Genomic DNA, 19,865 nt, shown 5'->3' with positions numbered 1-19,865 from the left:
CAGAACCATAGTACAAAATCTATCACCTGGGTAGCTGCGCTGCACCAGCACCTCCAGCCCACGAGGACCCTAACCACACTGGCTTCCCGCAGCCCCATTGGTTTTTACTTTATAATTTGATTTACTTAATTTTTTTCGTCTGTGCTGGGCCCTTGTCGCCGCCACGCAGGCTCTTCTCGAGTTGCGGAGAGCAGGGGCCGCTCTCTAGTTGGCAGTGCGTGGGCTTCTCATTCTGGGGGCTCCTCTTGTTGCGGGGCCCGGGCCCAGGCGCTGTGGCTCCTGGGCTCTAGAGCACAGACAGGCGTTAGAGGGGCCTGGCACGTGGGGGTCTTCCCAGGTCAGGGATCGAGCCCGTGTCTCCTGCGTTGGCAGGCGGATTCTTCACCACCAATCCAGCAGGGAAGCCCTGCCTCCTTGTTCTGATGACTGCTTTCTGTCCCATCACACGATGTCCACAACACACTCAGCCAGTTGGACAGTCATGCCGTTTACAGCTTCTTTGCTCCTGTAGGTGGTGGGCATCTTCCCAGCCAGGTCTTTGCACCAGTCCCAATATAGCTCTGTGGTATACTTTCCCCAGAGTGAAAATTGCTGGGTCAAAGGTCATGGCCACGTGGAGGATTTGTAGACATGTCTCCAGATCGCCCTTCGCTGGGCTCTGTCAGTCGGCGCCCCCTCCAGACACCCCACCTTCACTCACGCTCTCTGCTTTGGCTCTTTTTTCTTTTGCTGTGCCAGGCGGCATGTGACATCCTAGTCCCACCAGCCAGGGATCAGACTCACACCCCCTGCCCTGGAAACACGGCGTCTCAGCCATTGGGCCACTGGGGAAGTCCCTTGGCTTCTTGTACAGGGCGGGGCTGGGGCCTGCTTCTCGCTCTAAACTGACGATGACACCCTTGTTACTGACTGCTTCGGGAATGAATAGAGCCTGACACAGAGCAATTATTCAGTACATGGTAGTGGAATTCAGATCTGAGGAAAAGAAGAAAGCCACAGAAAGGAGGGGAGAGATGGGTGGAATCGGGGCAGAAGGAGGGGCGAGAACCCCTCCCCCCGCAGGACCTTTTCCCCGCAGCCCTCTCTGCTCCCCAGCCCGCGCCCTGGCCCCACAGCCGCTAGAAACTCAGCCTTCCTCCATCGAGCAGACAGGCCTCGCTGAGCTCGAGTTTTCCTCTAGCACTGCTGCCCTGACCTCGAAGATAACAGTTTGTTGCTCCCTGATTGTGGCCGGCCCAGAGGAGCTGGAGGGGCGGCCCTGGGCGCCTCTGCCAAGCCCTGCAGATTCAGGAGCCAGGGCCCCCAGGGCCGCACCAGGGCCGTCCTGCTGACGCAGCAGCTCGGAGCTGCCAGGGGTCAGGAGAGGCAGCCCCAAGACAAAGGCGATTTATCTGTCACCCCTGCCTCCAGCCGGCTTGTGGTTTTGGCCCAGAGGCGAGGGAGAAAGCAGCAGGCCCGCTCTGGGGATTTCTGGTTTCCTTTCGAAATTGACATCATCTTGTGCAAGAACGGGTTCGTCAGGGCTGCCAAGTAGAGCGGCGAGCCCCAGATGGGTCCGGCTCCTTGGGGCGGTTGTGACTTCATGCTTGGAATGCGACAGTGAGACTGCTCAGAGCTCAGAGGGCATTTGTTCGGTTTGAATACTTTTAAAGCTCCTGTTCTCAGATGGCGCCTCCCAGGCCAGCCTGTGTCTTAACCGTGGCTTCCGTGCTCAGTTGGTCATCCATATCCCGTCCCACCCTCATGGGGCTCCACCTGGGGGCCCCTTGAGGGGAGACAACTAGCTTTGAGTTCTGACCCTACCCCCTAACCAGCCACGGCCTGGAGCAGCCCCTTGCCCTCCGTGCAGTGGAGCTCAATGCGTCCATCTTTCAGATTTTGTCTGGCCCAATTCCTATTATTCTTCTTCTCGATCTTTAAATAGCAAACACTACAAAACAACTAACTTGGAACAAAGGTGGTCTACCAGAGGAGCTTAGAAAGGAGAGCTCCTTGTTCTTGGGGAGTGTGCGGAGGCTTCTGTGAGGTGGTGACACTTCATCTGAGCCCAGAAAGGCTTGGGAAGATGGAGAGGAGCCGCAAATGTGTTCTGTGCTGAGAAGTGCAGCGTGGGAGGGAGCAGGCTCACTTTCTCCCGGCACCTTTCCATTTTCAAAGCACTGGTTGCCAGTGGGCTGGGCAGGGCATGGCAACAGAAGCTGATCTGTTGACCCCAAATCCCTCAGCGAGGATGTGGGCTCGCCAGGCCAGGATTCTAGCCCGACCGCTCCCGGTTTCACACCCTGCTGCCCGCCTCGAAGGGAGGAGAGCTGGGCGGGGAGGCCGGGCGGAAAAGGTGAGCCTTCAGCAGCAATCTTGCTGTTAGTTTCCTTCAATCTGAAGCTAAAAAAACAGGACAGGAAATTTCAAAGATAAAGGCCCTGAATGGAGAAAACAGCACTTCCAGCTCCACATTTGGGAACAATTAGCACAGAAGTGCTGGCTGATTGATGTCCCCTGCCCAGGAGGCCCAGGCAGAGGTAGTGCCTCCGCCCCACTTGCTGGCCTTTTGCTGTGGAAACCACCACGGGCCAGTTCACCCTTGTTTTCCTCTGCAGGACACACACACACACACACACACACACGAAGCAGAGAGGGGCACGGAACCTGGTCCGCTTACCCCCGGCCCAGCCCCAGGGCTTCTGCGTTCCACTTCTGGGCCCTTAACAGGTCACTCGAGTCTCAGTCCCTGGGCAGTAGTCGGGGGATAATGACACCTGAGCGCTGAAGAACTGATGCTTTTGAACTGTGGAGAAGATTCTTGACAGTCCCTTGGACAGCAAGGAGATCCAACCAGTCAATCCTAAAGAAATCAATCTTGAATATTCATTGGAAGGACTGACGCTGAAGCTCCACTTCTTTGGCCACCTGATGTGAACAGCCGACTCATTGGAAAACAGTCTGAAGCTGGGAAAGACTGAAGGCAGGAGGAGAAGGGGGCAACAGAGGATGAGATGGTTGGATGGCACCACTGATTCAATGGACATGAGTCTGCGCAAGCTCCGGGAGATGGTGAGGGACAGGGAAGCCTGGCGTGCTGCAGTCCATGGGGTCGCAAAGAGTTGGACACGACTGAGTCAACAACACCTACCACCCAGGGCGGTGGGACTCCAAAAGCACTTCGGAAACCTGAAAAGAGAAGTTAAGAGGAAGCATTCACAGGTATCAGGGCGAGGCGTCTCAGGCGAGTGATGGGAGAAAGGGTCCCAGCGCCAGGGACGAGGAGAGGGCAGCCTTTCTTGGGATCCGCAGGTTTCTTGGCCCTCTCCACAAGAGGCCATCCCAGGCCTCTTCCTCTTGGTAACGTCGTTCATTCCTTCAGCAGGATGAACAGGCATTAGGTGGAGACTGAGGGCCTGCCGGGGGAGATCAGTACAACCCCGCTGCCACCCTCGGGTTGTGCAGGCCTTGAGGGGGCAGGCTTATAATTAAAATAGAACCTGAGGTCGGGACAAGGGGCAGACTCCTTCCCTTGAGGGAAGGGAGAAGTGACATTTTAACAGGGCCTGTGAAGTGACTTGAGCTTCCCTGGTGGCTCAGATGGTAAAGAATCTGCCAGCACTGCTGGAGACCCTGGTTGGATCTCTGGATCAGGAAGATCCCCTGGAGAAGGGAATGGCAACCCACTCCAGTATTCTTGACTGGGAAACTCCATGGACAGAGGAGCCTGGTGAGCTACAGTCCATGGGCTCACAGCAGAGCTGGACATGACTGAGTGATTAACAAAGTGACTTGGGTAACTTTGCAAAGAACGAGGGGGGCAAGGGCACTCCAGGTGAGGGTGACATCTTGTAATGAGGCCCCCCCTCTCCCCCCAGCCCTGGAGGTGGGCACAGCCCGTGGGGGTGGCGGGGAGGTGAGTGGAGGCGTGTGCTGTGAACACGATGCTTCAGTGGCTGTGAACGGAGTGGCCGATGGAAGGCCGTCAGCGGGGCCGGGGGAGGCCTGAGCTGGGTGCTGGGGGTCCTTGTGGCCCGGCTCTGCGGGCTCAGGCTTCGTGCGCCTGACTCTGTGCATTGCTCTGAGAGCAGTCTTCTCTCCTGCTGCCGAACCCCTCCAGTCTGCCCCGATGTACCAGTACCTGGACAGGAAGATGTTCCGAGAAGCCTACCAGATCGCCTGCCTGGGCGTGACCAACACCGACTGGCGCGAGCTGGCCATGGAGGCCTTGGAAGGACTGGAGTTTGAGACAGCAAAGAAGGTAAGTGCCCGTCCGCGCGAGCCGGGGTGCTTGTCCTCGCGGGCTCCCTAGCAGAGGCCGAAGCCTGCCCTCTTGGGCTCTGGGCTCAGACTGGCTTGTGCCGGGGCCCCAGCTCAGCTGCCTTCTGACGGCGAGCCTCAGCCGCTCATAGCCTTGCCGAGCCTGCTCACGCGTAAGAGCTGGGTGACCATGGGGCCCCTTCTCACAGACTTGCAGGGACCTGATGCGTGTAAGGCCCGCCGCACAGAAGGGGCATCCTCTAGAGTCTGCCATCAGCCTTGTTAGCTCTCATCCGCGCTCAGCGCCTGGCTAAAGCGTGCCCCTCGTCGGCACTCAGTCAGTGGTGGCTTTTATCATCGGTGCGAGCATCTGCCGGTATTAGGCAGTTTATTACATGGCGCTGTTCTTCTCGGCGCTCCGCTAGGTCCATTGGACGAAATGGTTGGGTTCTCTGATTCTGACCCAGTGCCACTCCACACACACCTTCACAGCCGGATTCATGGCCTCTGTTCATGGCGGTGTTGCCTGGCTGAGTCTGTTAAAACTCCAGAAATGCTTGAAGACATTTGCCCCCTTACCACACGGTAGGAAAAGTCCAGCCATGTCTCTGAGGTGGGTTTTCATCTGGAACCTGAGGCGGGGGAATGAGTGGCTTCCAATCATGTCTCCCCCGCTTCCCCCTCCCCTTTTTCTTCCCACAGTTCTTGGACCAGATCCTCAGTTAGCCCGTACCCCCAGCTGGCTGGCAGGGGGCTGCAGAAGGGGGTGGTGTCCGCCCTGTGCTAGGCTGAGGCTGCTGCGCCTGGAAAGACAGTGAACGGAGACTGGGCCGGGACTGGGCAGGCTGGCTGGGTGCTGCGGTGCCCTCACAGGCTGGCTGGGGACTGGGCAGCCTGGCTGGGCACAGTTGTGCCCGTACGGGCTGGCAGACCCCAGGGAGCCTCGTCCTCCCACTCCGTCAGCAGGGACGGGAGGAACACCCACCAGCTGACATGCCTGCATGACCTGGTGTCCTTAGGCTTCACCCCCGCATTGTAGAAGGGGTTCTAAAACTGCCAGTGGTTGGCCAAACGCTGGCTGTGATTAAAACAAGTAAGATTATCATGATGTAGTAATTATCTGTATCGGTCTTAGATCTAGTAAGTGTCTGAAAAGTGGTAACAGAGGAGGGAGGGCTGTTGCGGATTCTTGAGAATTCAGAGGGGAAAGAAGGCAAGTCTGTGGAGGGGTTTCCACCACCACCACATACCCTCCGCCCCCTGCCGCCCCCTAGAAATGCCAGGAGGGGTGAAGGATGACACAGGAGTCCTAGATGGTGTTTTGTTTGTTTTTAGCCTGGATTGCAGTGAGAAGTCTTTCAGAGATCGTCAGTTCCTTATGCCCAGGAACTAGGCATCAGTTTCTTCCCAGACTCAGCCAACACTGCCCAGCACAATTGTTGTTGTCCAGTCGCTCAGTCGTGTCCGACTCTTTGCGACCCCATGGAATGTAGCCTGCTAGGTTCCTCTGTCTGTGGAATTCTCCAGGCAAGAATACTGGAGTTTGCTGCCATTTTCTTCTCCAAGGGATCTTCCTGACCCAAGGATCGAAGCCCCTTGAACCCGCATCTCCTGCATTGGCAGGTGGGTTCTTTACCCCTGAGCCACGTGGGAAGCCCACTTAGCATGGTACCTCAGACCGTTAGGAGCGCAGTAGATATGATTGGACAAAAACTAACCTGAAATTCCTCCCCCCACCATCCTGTATCCCCCAAACCCTCCCTGAGAATAGAGGTTGTTTATTGTGAGAAGCCCACAGAATTTTGACCGTAGACTAGAACTTGATCATTTTAGCCAGATTCCGAACCGCCTGGCTGCGATTTGCTGCTTTGCAGTCTCCCAGGCACCGGAGGGCACCGGGTGGGTCCCTGTGATAGGCCAGCGCCTCCATTAGGTGGCGCAGGAGAGCTGCCTTGCCTGCCAGACGGCGGCCTGAGCAGAACTCCGTTCCCACACCTCCCCCTGCTTGAGGTTATCCTGGGGCCTTGTGACTCTGACCACTCCAACCAGGGCACCCCTGACTCTGCAGGATGTGTCAGGGATAAAAGAACTCGGAGACAGGTTTCTCACGGTGGCAAGTCCTGGAATCCTAGCCAAGCAGACCTAGAAGGCCCACAGAGGGGACCTGCTACCTTGCCCCCGTCTGGAGAAAGCTGTTGGCAGCCTGGAGGTGGAGCCAGGGCAGGTTCAGGGGCCCTAGCCAGGACTGAGACCCCGAAGTCTCCTTCTTTCCTCTCTGCCTCTCGGCCAGACGTCCCTGTCACGTTGCTTCCAGGAAGCCCGGTCTCAAAGGTGGCTTGTCAGACCTCCTGCGTGGAGATGGGTGCTTTGGGCCGTCCACCCCTTTGCTCACGTGATGATGCCTGCCTGACTCCTTCAGGGGACCCCTCTCTAGGGGTGCCCTCTGTTAGCTTCTTGCCCTTCAGCGCTTTGCTGAGTCCTGCCTTCCACCACTGTCCATTGCTAGTTAGTGAGTCTTCATTCTCCAGGGCGTTCAGTTTGCAGCTGTACAGCTCTTGGCTCAGGGAGGGTTCGGGGTCTCTTTCACCTGCCTGCCTCACCTTTTAGAATACGGGCCCCTGAATTGCAGGAGGGAACAAAAGCCAGGTCGTAGCGGTCTCTGGGTCTCCAGCCCCTGACAGGACGCCTGGCCCTGCAGGATGAAAAGATGAAGTCACTCTGTGGTTATCTGTGAGGCAGCTGGAGGCCGGATGACCTGTCCACTTCCCCGGCCTTTTAGGATGGAGGGTGTCATGCAGCTAAGCAGAGAGAGCAGTTGGCGGGGGTGGTTGTTCTAAGGCTGCAGGCTCTGCTGCCTCCTGCGGGTGCGTGTCTGCCCGTTTCCCACGGGACGGTGCAGAGGAGCACGCCTGGGAGGACGCTGGCAGCAAAGGCCCATGAAGAGCCTCCTGACGGGCGGGCTGTGCTCCATTGCAGTTCTTGCAGGATCTGAAAGCTGCAAAAGAGGCTTAGCAAACAGCCGTTCTCCTGCAGAAGGCTGCCTCGAATGTTCTAGTAGCCCATGGGTTGAAATCTCTGGCTTTACAGTGAGTCCATGGCAAGCTGCACTGGTCAGGTTTATGTAAGAGTTTGCTTCCAGGGACAAGGAGTGATTCATTGCCTGCCTCCCTCTTCCTTCCAGAAGCCATGTCTGTTCCTCCCCAGCTCTGCCCCATCCCCTCCCTCAGTGCCGCCCTGTGTGTGCCCTGCGGAAGGCATGGCTGTCTCCCACGCTCAGCCCCGGTCACTAGGGTGGACGTGTGGGATCTCCTCGGTCGGTCCCTGCCCTCACTCCCCCTCTGATGCCGCTGCCTTGGAGGCTTCGTGGGCCTGGCCCTCCCTGGTGCATAGAGAATGCGCAAGCCAGCCCACCGCCGACTGCACCGTCCGGGTTTTGTTGACCTGGTCCCAGAGCGAGCGATGCATCCTTTGTGCGGACTAATCCAGGGAGAAAGCTCCGCCTCCATGAGTGGCAGAGCCCTCCCAATGCATGGTGATTAATCGGTGCTCATTTCTCCCTGCCCCCCCCTCGCCACCCCCTTCCTGGCTCACTTTCTAAAGCTCGACTTCCCGCCCCCAGCCAATCACCCACTTTTGAAGCCCAGAAGGCAGCTGATTTTCTTTCATTTCTTCTTCCCCTGTAGGCCTTCACCAGAGTACAAGACCTCCGGTATTTAGAGCTCATCAACAGCATTGAGGTAAAGGATGAGGTGTTCTTCCTTCTCGGGGCAGCGCACACTCTCCGTCGGTGGTTTCCAGGCGGGCGCCTGGAGGCCACGTGGCAGGAGCCCCCAGGTGTCCAGGAGAGGGCAGGGCGCCCGCAGAGGGGGCCGGCGCGTGGGAGCCAGGAGTCCGGACTGTCCCCTGGGAGCTGGGCGAGCCCAGTGGGTGCCTCGTCTGTCAGAGATCTGGCTTCTTGTCTGGGAAATGGGACGAGACCGACCTCGCAGGGTTGCTGGGAGGGCTAAACAATGCGATGAGACCGACCTCGCAGGGTTGATTAAACAGGTTCTTGGGAGCCAGATTCCGTGCTCACAGTGCCTGCTAGCTCGTCACCACCCTCTCTAGGGCTGCACAGCATGCCCGTGGAGGCAGCGTCTCCCAAATACACGTGGTCTGCACCCACCCCCTGGGTCGGGCCCTGGGGAGGGGGCGCTGCACCCTCAGAACACTGAGCCCTCCCCGTAGCCTGCCCTCCTCATCGGCCCCCCTGGGACTGGTGGGAGCCCCAAGAGGCTGGTTCCGCCTTCACCGTTTGCTGGGGGATGGGAAACTGTTCTCTATCCCTGTGTCTCTTCATGCTGTCTGTCTGTGAAAAGGTGTACGTATTTCTCCTTCAGAACAGATTTATTGTGAGGCTCTGGGAATGTGAGATACATTTGAATTCACATATGGAAGTTGCGAGGAAACCAGCAAATGTCTTGTCCCTCTGGCTCAGTTCAGCATCCTAAACACCTGTCGCGGGCCAGGCCGCATGCTGAGCCCCATGGGCAGAGAGCCGCGTGGAAGAGGCCTGCGGGAGCTCACAGCTGGCCCGGCCTGGTAATCGTTGCCATTTGTCGAGTGCCTGCTCCGGGCCGCACGCATGAGCCACGTGTACACGATTTTACAGCCTCACAACAGCTTCGTGAGGCAGCTGCTCTTCGTATCCCTATTTGAGAAATAAAACTAAGGCTCAGAGAAGCTGTGTGTGCATCCCCAAGGCAGAAGGCCGGGTTGGAATTCAAGCCAGTTCTGTCTTCTAGGCCCCTGCGGTCCCTAGTCGGGGCCGTGTCGCCTTCTAACAAGCGGCTCCCAGAGCTCGCCCCGCACAGCCCCGCCCTCCCCAGCACATCTTCTGTGTCCTTACCTGCACGGGGCGGGGAGTATTCAGAGTCATCTACCCACAGTGGCCAGGACTGCTTATGACTAGCAGGGGCCGTGTTTGTAGGTCAACCAGTCTGGATCTAGGAATCTTAAGACGAGGCCACGGTGTGTAATTTTTTCTCTATGCAAAAGTCACTGGCCTCTGTGAGGACCGACTCTGGCTGTTTATCATGTCTTCCTGAGATCACACGTGCAGTGTCTTCCGACGTGTTCTGAGCCAGGCGGAGTAACCTTGAAAGAACTGTCTCTGGAAAAAGAGTAAAGGGCCTTTGAGCGAGGATCCATTTCGCTTGCTCGGAGGCCTCAGTGGCTTGCTTCTAGGCATTCATCATTATTCCAGAGAACCCGGGTTCCTTACCAGGCGCCTCTTGGGTCAGTGAGCTGCCGCTGGGCTGAGAGCAGGCTGGAGAGAGAGAGTCTGTCTGCGCGATTCTTACTCGCTAAGCCCATGGAATCGTTTGCTCTGATCCTAGTGAGGTTCTGGGGCCTGCAACGGATTTGGCCTAAATTCCACACCCCACAAAACCTATTTCTTTATCTCACTTAGATTTTAATTTATTTCCTGCAATTAGGAGTCAGCTTATTTGGCTGACTAGCGTAAACTATGTATAGTGTGGGTCTGTTTTCCTTTTGGTTTTTATAAATTCTTTTCTGTCAGTGAGGAAGCTTGTTGCCTCCAGCTGTTGTAACTTTCACCAGCTTGTCTAGGAGTTTGATTCGGTGTCGCGTGTTCCTCCTCTGCGGTGCACTTGCTAGAAACCAAGCAAAGGGAAACTGCCGGGGATGAGATATGGGAGCCACTGAGTGTTTACAGGTAGCTTGAGCTGCAGACTAATGGCTATTCCCTGCCACGGCGGGAGGAGGGTCCCGCTTGCTGTCAGCCTCGGCGATGCTGCGCCTCTGCGTGCGTGTGATCATGTACACGTCGATCACGCGTGCAGCGTGGAGCAGGCACTCGACAGGTGTGTCCTTGGGGACGGTCACTGGTTTCCGCAGGCAGGATTATGTAGGGCAAAGAGCATCTGGAGTCAGACGCAGTCCAACCCCAGCCCCGTGTGATCCCACCCGCCCCTCTCCCGAGGCTGGGCTCCCGGCATTGTGACCCTGGCTGAGGGGCACCCGGCGCCTGGCGGATGCTCGGCACACAGTGTCGCTCACCTTCTCTTCAGTGGAAGGAACATGAGACTCGCTATCCTCTGCTGTTGCTCTTTTTCTCAGGAGGAAATGCTAAAATACTCTCTCCCTGTCCACCGTGATCATGAGTCACAACCCAGCCAAGCCAGGCCTGGGGGTTTGGGAGTTCTTGGAGCTTGGGGGTCCCCAGGAGTGGGCAGCACACCCCATCCTAACCATGTAGTCGCTTCCTTGGAAGGATATGTAAGGAAGCCACTGTGAGGAGTTTCCACTAAACAAGTTTGCATCTATTTTGATCTTCCCTCATCTGGTGAAAAAGAAAAAAAAATCTGCTTTTGTTGTCAGGCATTCCCCCAGAAACCGAGGTGAGAGACACAGCAGCCCAGGAGGCAAGCGTAGGTTCCAGTAGGAAGGCCCAGGGGCTTAACCTGAAATAGCCACGGCAGACCTTTGCGAAGGGCGCTTCCTACCACGGCTGCGGAGACCATTTCCTGTGCTTCTAATTTTTCCAGGAGCGGAAGAAGCGGGGAGAGACCAACAATGACCTGTTTCTGGCAGATGTGTTTTCCTACCAGGGGAAGTTCCACGAGGCCGCCAAACTGTACAAGAAGAGTGGGCACGAGAACCTCGCGCTCGACATGTACACGGAACTGCGCATGTTCGAGTACGCCAAGGTAACCACCGCCGCCTCCAGGCTGTCTTCCCAGACGCCACGTGGAACGGACCATGGCCCGCAGCCTCGGAAAGGGCGTGGGCGGGTTGGTCAACAGGGGCACCGTCGGCAGCCACTGAACGGGTGGAGCTGGCCCTCCGCCGACCTTTTAGGCTGACGTCACAAGGGGCAGAGCGTGGTGGTTCAGACCCGGTGGACGGTGCGTCCTAACCAGCAGAGTCCCCTTGGTAAGGGTTGGGGGTTCTGTCTTCCACAAGTTCCCTCCAGCCTCTGTCAGAAGCCGCTGAGCGTCCGTGTCCTCAGGCCCGAGCTGGCTCTGCTGTCGTCACGGGGGCCCGTGTGGTTCACTCTGGGCAAGGCCTCCTGAGTGCTGGCTCCTCTTAGCGTTGGGCTTCGTGCAGGGCGTCAGAGGTGCCACGACAGAGGCCCTGCCCATGTGCAAGCCGACCACCCCCGTCGCCCATGTAGGGTGGAGGGCTGACATCCTCTTGCACGTGGAGGTCCTGGTAAGCCGAGTCTCCAGGTCTGGGCCGTTAAAGGCACTCAACGGTCTTCCCGGAGCAGCTCCTCATGGCTTGTGTGAGAGCAGGTCCCCCGCGGTGCCCAGACCACCAGGACACCTGCAGGCGGGCCGAGCGCACGTGAAGAGAGGGTGGGCACCTAGAGCAGCCAGGTCTGCCTGGCCCCATTTGTCGTTCAGTCGCTCAGTCGTGTCCGACTCTTTGTGACCCTACGGACTTTGCAGCACGCCAGGCTTCCCTGTCCTTCACCGTCTCCCGGGGCTTGGTCACGTCCATTGAGTCGGTGATGCCATCCAACCATCTCATCCTCTGTCGTCCCCTTTTCCTCCTGCCTTCTAGCATCAGGGTCTTCTCCAGAGAGTCAGCTTTTCACATCAGGTAGCCAAAGTGTTGGAGCTTCAGCTTCAGCACGAAGGTACCCTTGTTACCCTCTTTCCCAGTAACCTCATGGCCTCAGAATGTTCAGTGAGTCATCAACCACAAGCAGTTAGAGGCTGTTCATGGTAATTATCTAGCAAGTTTAAGATGGAAAGCCCTCCCCATCACCCCCCTGCACTTCTGTTCCTGAGGATGGCTGCGCACTCTTGTCTTTGGTGCCTCTGTAAGGCCTTGGGTAAATGGCAGTACCTGGGTTGCTGTGATGCAGGCCCGGACTTGCTGGTCCTCAGCACCTGGCTGAGGACCGGGCCCCAGCCTGTCTCTTCCTTAGTGATTCCTTCATTTCGTCCCTCAGGTCTGGCTGCTTCAGCTGACCCCATTTTGCCCTCTTCAACTTTTGTACCCTCCCCTCCCTCCAAACCCCAGCACACGCTCGTGCGCGCGTGCACACACACACACGCACACACATGCACTATGTAACAGTGTGATCACACTGAGAACACCTAACTCAGTGTGTCTCTTTCTGGGGATAATAGCGTTTAAAGCAAGGAGTAAAACCTTGAACTAAAGGAGCAAATCCCTGAGGCTAGAATGTGGGCACTGGGATTGGCTAGTCGTGGTGGTTCTTCTGGGCCAGCCGCCCTCACAGAACCTCTGAGAAGTCCCGTGGGCAGCCGCGGCATTGGAGACGGTGCCTGGCCCTGCTGTCCCAGGAGCGGGCGTGAGGCCGGGCCTCCCTGTGCGTGACCTGGGGAGGCACTTCACTTTGCTCAATCTCCATCTCATTCTCGGAGGGTGACCTTGCCCAGCTCAGCTCAGAAAGGTTGGGAGAACGAGCAAGGCCAGGTGGGACCACAGCATGCTTGTCCTTCAGGGCTGCCCCCTGCCCACCCCGCCAGGGACAGAACGCACAGGCTTTGTAAAGGAGCCTGCCCCAGCCCCGCAGCCCGGCTCCAGAAGCTCTGACCTAATTGAAGTTGAGTCTAAATGCTTCCTCTAACAAGATGGCTTTCCAGAGGTTCTTTGGAAAGAACCCCCATCACACTTACGGTGGGCTTTGTGCGCCTACAGTCTCCCACCCAGAAAGGCAGCCATTTGCACAGCCCATCTGGTCTGTCTCTCCGTAAAGGTAAATACGCTGGGCGTTGTTTTTGGCCTCAGCCTTTGGTAAAATTCCAAGTAGGATCCCAGTAGTGTGGTTCCGTTTCGGCCCCCTCCCCGCCCACAGTCTGGGAGCATGTGTACATACACGTTACGTCGGGGGGTCGGGGGGACACAGTGCTTACTAACGTGGCATGTTTTTGTTTACTTGAAAATTGCTTCCCAAGATTCAATCTGGTTTTCAGAAAATTTTTAAATTACATTCCCACGTACAAATAAATTGTATGCTTTCCGGGTAAGTGACATGTTTATCTGGTGAAAAAGGGGATTATAGTGCTCTTAACTCTCATGTAGTATGTCCTGATCAGAATCACGGAGCGCGAGGGCACTGTTTAGTCTTGCTCGTCACTCAGCATGGCCTCCTTCTGTCCACTCCAGGACAATGCCTTTGCCACGGCCCCAGATAACATGTCAGTCAGTGCCGTGGAACCAAAGAACCTCTGGAAAGCCATCTTGTTAGAGGAAGCATTTAGACTCAACTCCAATTAGGTCAGAGCTTCTGGAGCCGGGCTGCGGGGCTGGGGCAGGCTCCTTCATGAAGCCTGTGCGTTCTGCCCCTGGCTGAGCCGACCAGCCAAGCTCCTAGCTCGACCTTGGCCTCTGACCTTTCTCACCACAGATATACCGCAGTCCATGAGCACTCACTCTGAAGGACATTTCTGTTCTCTCAGGATGCCTGTTTTCTCCAGCCGCTCACCCCCTTTAACCAACCCAGTCAGCAGAGCTCTGGCTTTGCTTTGGCATAAAGGGTCGGCACTGTAGCTACCAAGAGTAAAGGCCGTGTCCTTAAGGGCCCAAGCCAGGCGTCTCCGGTTCCGGCGGCCGCCATCCTAGCCCCCTCCCATTGTGAGCTGCAGCGAGCTGTCTTTCACTGGTGCCTTAGCATCAGGGTCGTGATGCTCTGTCCTCGCCTTAAAAGAACCGCTTGTCTTCGGCCCATCTAATGTGTTATTTTAGAGGCTACCCAATTACCCTGAAAGCAAATGGAAAAAGAAAAGAGAACGCTAATTGTTCGAGTGGGTTTTCAGCGTACATTGACTATACTTTCCTGACAAGTGAGTGCTAATCAGGGGAAAGGCATGCTTTCTCAGGTTTTGTGAGCTCGCATGGCGCAGACTCCGCAGGGCACTTTATTCCCGAGACAAACCGCTGCTGAGGAGGCATGCGAGGCTGCACTCTTAAGCTCTCGCAATTTCCCTTTGTGAAAAGCCCCACCTTTAAAATTGTCGGCACCAAAGCTGCCTCAACTCTGGCGGCCCCCACACATGTACGCTGGGTAACTGTATCCCAAGAAGAGGTGCTCTTCTGAAGCTGTTTCTCATGAGTCCTCAGGCCAAACCCAGGGAAGCTGGGCATGGCCCCTCAGAGGCCCGTTGTGGTGGAAGGAACACAGGCTCCGGAGCCCCCAGGTCCACCGGCCTCTCCCTCCTTCAAGGGTCTCTGCAAGCCCCTTCCCTCTGCCTCAGATCCCCGTGGCCTCCTGTTGTCCCCAGCCCCGCAGACCCAAACTCAGGCCTGGTTTCCGAGCATCCAGTTGAGAGGTGGTTCACCAGAATCCCTTGTGCTGCTTACCAGGCAAACAGCCAGGGCAGAGCCGAGGGGATCACGCCCCGAGTTCAGGCGGCAGAAGGTGAACAGAGTCAGGAAACAGACATCCTGCTGCGTGGTGGCGGCTGAGGGGCCCTCCAGGAACTCTGGAAGCCATCCCGTCTGAGTTCGGGGCACCCCCAGCCTCACTCTGAGGCGTTGTGGGGTGGGGAGGGGCGTCATCCTTACTCTGAGTAAAGGTGCCACTAGGTCTGAGTGTCCGAAATTGTGTAAAGTCACACATACATCAAACTCTGCATGAAGGAGAAAAAAACAAAGCGCCTTGACCATGAGCCTCCTGCTCCGTGGAGTTTGTGCACGGCACTCCCGCAAGTCCGGAATGCGTTGTTCAGCTGGAGGACACGGCCGTTGGAGGGATGGGCAGGAAGTGTCGAGAGCCGCCGTCCTTCACACTGCCCCAGCCCCTCCCCAGAGCACCTGTGGGGTGGCCCCCGGGCTTGCTCCCCCCATCCTCCCCCTCCCCACCCCCCTCCCCCCGTCGGCCCCATGGAGCCCAGCCTGCTACTGCTTCCTGGCCGCCACCAAGAGGGCCCATCCTCACTGTAGCCTCCGGCAGCTCTGACATCATGCTGGCAGCAGGAGGTTCTAATCCCGAGTGTTTTTGTTGTGCTTCCTCAGGATTTCCTTGGATCTGAAGACCCCAAAGAAACAAAGATGCTAATCGCAAAACAGGCTGACTGGGCTCGAAACATCAACGAGCCCAAAGCCGCCGTGGAGATGTACATCTCGGCGGGCGAGCACTGCAAGGCCATCGAGATCAGCGGGGACCACGGCTGGGTCGACATGTAGGTTTCTAGTCCCGGCCCCAAGAGGCACGTGGGCGGCGGCGTGTTACGCCCTGTCAGCGCTCGGTTGTGACTGACAAGGGAAAACAGTGTTCCTCTAAGTATCTGGTCATAGGCAACGCTGACTCGGTTTGGAGGAAATACAGATACAGCAGTTGCTGCCTTTGAGCTGCTCAGCAAGGCCCTGGGGAAGGGGTGGTGGAGGGTAAGGGGGCCACCCAGGCTTCGGGGCCGCTGTTCCCTGAGCCCCACCTGAGCCGGCACTGCTCCCTGCGGGCATGTGGTTCCCCCGACACCCTTAGCGTCAGTGTCTCCACGCCCCCCTTCAGATGAGGAAACCGGGGTTCGGGGACCAAGTGATCACACAAGGCTGGCCAACCAGGCAGTCGTGGAGCAGGGCCTGTAGCCTGTGTGATGGTCGGTGCTGAAAAGAACAGGAGCGGTGCGGAGCGCCTCGGGGAAGGAGATATGCATTCTCCCGGGGGAGCCAGGGGTGGTCTTCGCCTGAAGGGCCTTTGACGACTTGCAAGTGGGACTTGCAAGTGGTGGAGGCGCAGGAAGGGGACGGTGCGCAAGGGGAGGAACAGCAACAGACAGGACAACTGGGCCACCTTGGGATGACTGTCCAGGAGAGGGGCGGGGAGGATGCTGGCAGCGGTAGGGGCATCTGGGCTGGTCTCACGGGGAGGGCCTCGGGGGCCAGACTGAGGTGTTTAGACCTGTCAGCAGGTGGGGAGGACCCTGGTCAGGGCCGTGCTCCCGCCGCAGGTGTAGGATGGAGGGAAAACTGGAGGAAGGGAGACCAGGTGTCCAGTGAAGTGGGCCGAGGGGGCCGTGTGGCGGCGGAGGGAACGAGAGACTTGGGAGAGCTGAACCGCAGGACCCGAGGCGGTGGCGTCAGGGTGGGGCTGACCGGGGAATTGGCGGAGGACTCTGAGCTCTGGCTGGTTGGTGGGCAATGCTGCTGACGGAGGCAGAGACCCGAAGCTCGGGGGCTTCCGGTGGAGCTGCTGGACAGAGGATGGGCTCAGTCTCAGGACCCTTTTTGGGCGGGGTGGCCTCTCTCCTCCCACCGTCAGGAGTGGGCTTTGTGCTAACGTGTGTGTGTGTGTCTGTGCACGCGTAGACGTGGGCAGGCTGCAGCTGGCAGAGGAAAAGCGGTGCGGGAGTGGCTCCTGAGGTCGGCTCGGCCTGCGCCCTGAGGGCTGTCGGTCGCCCTGGAGACCACTCTGTGGTCCCTGGGCCGCAGTGGCCCGGGACCCAGAGGGAGAGGGGCCGGTCGACGACTAAGTCACATGGTGGGTGTGGCCCCTCTTAGTGGGCCCTCCCGCACCGCCCCATCGTCCTCTGGTCCCAGAATAGCGTTTCTTGAAGACAGAGGTGCAGAGTTCGCCTACCCCACCGCCCCCATTAGGTTTTTCTTTTCATGGAAAGGGGTGGGGCAGGAAAGAGCCAGGCAGGTTTAGGGCCCCCAGTCACTCTAGTTTTTTACATCACCGTCATTTGCAGCTGATACGTATCACGTTACCCCAGGGGTGCTCACCGCGTTCAGAAGAGAGACATCAAGCACACTCTGTCCTTTCTCCCGGGACATTAGGTTTCACGGGTGGGGCGGGGGTGGGGGCTCCCAAGGGGTTGCCTGCACCACCTTTCCCTAAAAATGTGTCCTATCTCTGCTGAGAAGTGGTATTTTTAGAGCCATTATTCTTCTCAGTACGGATTGACAAGCCTCCCTGAGCTTGCCGATTTCTGAGATGTCTCTGTTAACAGCTGCTTCCCCATCCTTTCTCACAAAGAGCGAGCTGGGAAGATAGAACCCCTCTACCCTGGGAGAGCCGCTTTGGCTCCAAAGCCCAGCCTCTCCGGAGGGGAGAAGCGCTTTCCTCGAAGCCCCCTGTGCCCACGAGCCGTGGCGGAGCCGGGTGAACCAGTGGTCCTGTGGCACCCCCCACCCCAGCCCTGGCCCGGTCAGCACCATGGCCAGGAGAAGAGGCAGATCCCCGCAGGCTCTCCTCCCAGAGCGCAGAGCATTAGCGCACTGGCCCTTCCTCCAGCGGTCTATCCCTGAAGGCTGCTCCCACCCCCGCCCCTGCTCCCCTGTGAGAATTCCTCTAATGGTGCTGAAGAGGGCACTCGGCCCCTTCCCGGCTGCAAACGCCGGCCTCTGGTGTCCTCATCTGTGAAATGGGAATAACAGTACCGCCCCCCCCGAGGGCAGAGACGATCCAGTGAGATCATATGTGGGAAGGCTTATGGCACTGAGCTGACGTGCATAGATGAGCAGCAGATGTTGGCTACTCCCCCCAGAGCTTGCTGGACAGGGTCGTATCTCCCAGGAAAGACACATGAAGTGAGGGACAGAGTGTCCTTCACCAGGCGGACTTTTTGGGTGAAGTCCCTCAGTGAGTAACCTCGCATCATGCACCGGGGCCAAGGCACCATACTGATTATGGGCAGAGTTGGGGAGCTGTCAGCACGATGAGCCGCCCTTGGAGAGACCCAGACGCCACGGGGCTTCCCCCATCAGCCGCCTCCCCAGAGTCCACTCCTCCCCATGCTCTTGCCGCTCCAGGCTCATCGACATTGCCCGCAAGCTGGACAAGGCTGAGCGGGAGCCGCTGCTGATGTGCGCCCACTTCTTCAAGAAGTTGGATAACCCTGGCTACGCTGCTGAGACCTACCTGAAGATTGGTGACCTCAAGTCCTTGGTTCAGCTACATGTGGAGACCCAGCGCTGGGACGAGGTGAGCGCCAAGGCCCTCCCTGAGCCCTGGGACACGGGGACTTGGGGGGCGGTTCACACGGAGAGCAGCTGCCCTCGACGTGAGCACTGGCCTGAAAGTCAGGAGACCCGGCCGCGAGTTCTCTGAGCCCCGAGTGTTCTGGAGGGCCTCTCTGCACTCACTCTCTGCCTTTGCTCATTCGTTCATTCAGGAAACCCTCACGGCCTGCTGGCTCTGTGAGGGGCGTGAGGGATGCCAGAGGTACCGTGACAGCCCCCGCTGCCTGCCGTTGGTCCGGGCTGATGTGTCGCCGACATGGGCCACCCCTCTGTGACATTTAAACCCTGCTTGGTGGCATTTTTCTGCCAAGTTGTGGCAGAAAACGCCAGCCATACTTCCCAGGCGCAGGCTGCCAGAGCCATTACGGGCCCTCGCCCTCTCCCCTGACCCCTCTGCCCCAAGGCCTGGGAAGAGTTAGCCAGGCCAGCAGGAGAGACGGCTGCAGGGCGCTGGTGGAGCCACCGCCGTGCTCCCCCTCTGTGGCTTGACCCCCACCCTCTGGCTCCCTGGCTCCCCGTGCCCTGGATTGAAATCCATCTTCAGGGGGCTCCGAGCTGTGCCCACCTGCTGTGGTCTGGTCTGCAGGGCTGTTGCGAGGCCTTTGCTGGTAAGAGCCGTCTGACTCGTCTCCCCTCTCAGTGGCTCTGTTTGCTGAGGTAACAAGGTCACTGATGAAAGAGGGTGGGGCCAAAGACAGGCAATCATGGCGTCTCAAGAGGCGTTTATCAGCTTTCTCAAGCAGCAGAAATGAGTGCATCAGGCAGGCTTTCTCCCCATCACCACATACTGGCCCCCGTGATTCATTTCCGGTTCTCCTGGCCCGACAGGTGGTTCTGGGGCTCAGACGAAGCAGACAGCGGGTGCTGTGCAGCACCGCATCCACTGTCATCTCTGACAGCTAATAAGCAGCAGCGATGATAATGTCAATTCTGTTTCCTTAGGTGTCGCCTGCAATTAAAAGAAATCTGTTTGCTGCGCTACGGGAGCCCACGCAAAGCCTCAAAATAAAATGTTTCCGATTCTGTGCCGCTTCTGTGGTCCAGAAACAGACTGTGTTGTTATTGAATCCAATCGCTTGCATATTGCTGTTAATTGCCTTTTGTTTTCAAAAAGCTGATTTGTTTCTGCGTTTCTGGGGGTGGTGGTGGCAGGGGGGAGGCACTCCCCCTCTCTGAGTTGTCAGGCCGGCAAAATATGACATCCCTAATGGATTCAGCCAAGCGCCGTGCTTTCACGGGGGCGGCGGGGGCCGGGTTCTGAAGCGTGCATTCGCTCCTTCCCCTAGGCCTTCGCCTTGGGTGAGAAGCACCCCGAGTTTAAAGATGACATCTACGTGCCCTATGCTCAGTGGCTCGCAGAGAACGATCGTTTTGAGGAAGCCCAGAAAGGTAGGCCCCACAGCCTGTAACCGTGCAGAGGGGGCGGGAGAAAGCGCTGGCCACACCCGTGTCCAGGAGCTGCCCAGCCCCCCCACCTCGGCCCTAAGAGTGATGGCTCCCTCCTGCGGGTGTGGTGGGCCGGGTGGTGGAGACCATGGGGCTGTGGGAAGGAGACGGGCTTCGAGTGGGATGCTCTTGGGCCCACCACTCACGGTCGAGCCCCAGGACCTCCGGCAGGTCCCATCGCCTCTCTGAGCAAAGTGCTCTGCGTGTCATCCCGTGTTATCCTCACAGCGGGC

At 57.9% G+C, this 19,865-nt stretch overlaps 1 protein-coding gene across 2 annotated transcripts in view; it reads left to right on the top strand.

Annotated features, from left to right (window-relative positions):
* IFT122 (intraflagellar transport 122) overlaps window positions 1–19,865 on the top strand; it is a 65,932-nt gene that overhangs the window by 34,874 nt on the left and 11,193 nt on the right. For both annotated transcript variants that reach the window (XM_069560971.1, XM_069560972.1), the window contains 6 exons: window positions 4,100–4,240; window positions 7,923–7,976; window positions 10,791–10,952; window positions 15,238–15,404; window positions 17,977–18,148; window positions 19,473–19,575. In XM_069560971.1, coding sequence (XP_069417072.1) covers window positions 4,100–4,240; window positions 7,923–7,976; window positions 10,791–10,952; window positions 15,238–15,404; window positions 17,977–18,148; window positions 19,473–19,575 — 799 coding nt within the window. The remainder of the gene's footprint in view (window positions 1–4,099; window positions 4,241–7,922; window positions 7,977–10,790; window positions 10,953–15,237; window positions 15,405–17,976; window positions 18,149–19,472; window positions 19,576–19,865) is intronic.

Source organism: Ovis canadensis, chromosome 19 (assembly GCF_042477335.2).
Source record: "Ovis canadensis isolate MfBH-ARS-UI-01 breed Bighorn chromosome 19, ARS-UI_OviCan_v2, whole genome shotgun sequence".
Lineage (NCBI taxonomy): Eukaryota > Metazoa > Chordata > Mammalia > Artiodactyla > Bovidae > Ovis > Ovis canadensis.
The sequence above is the reverse complement of the archived record's forward strand: the minus strand, read 5'-3'. Positions and strand labels throughout refer to the sequence as shown.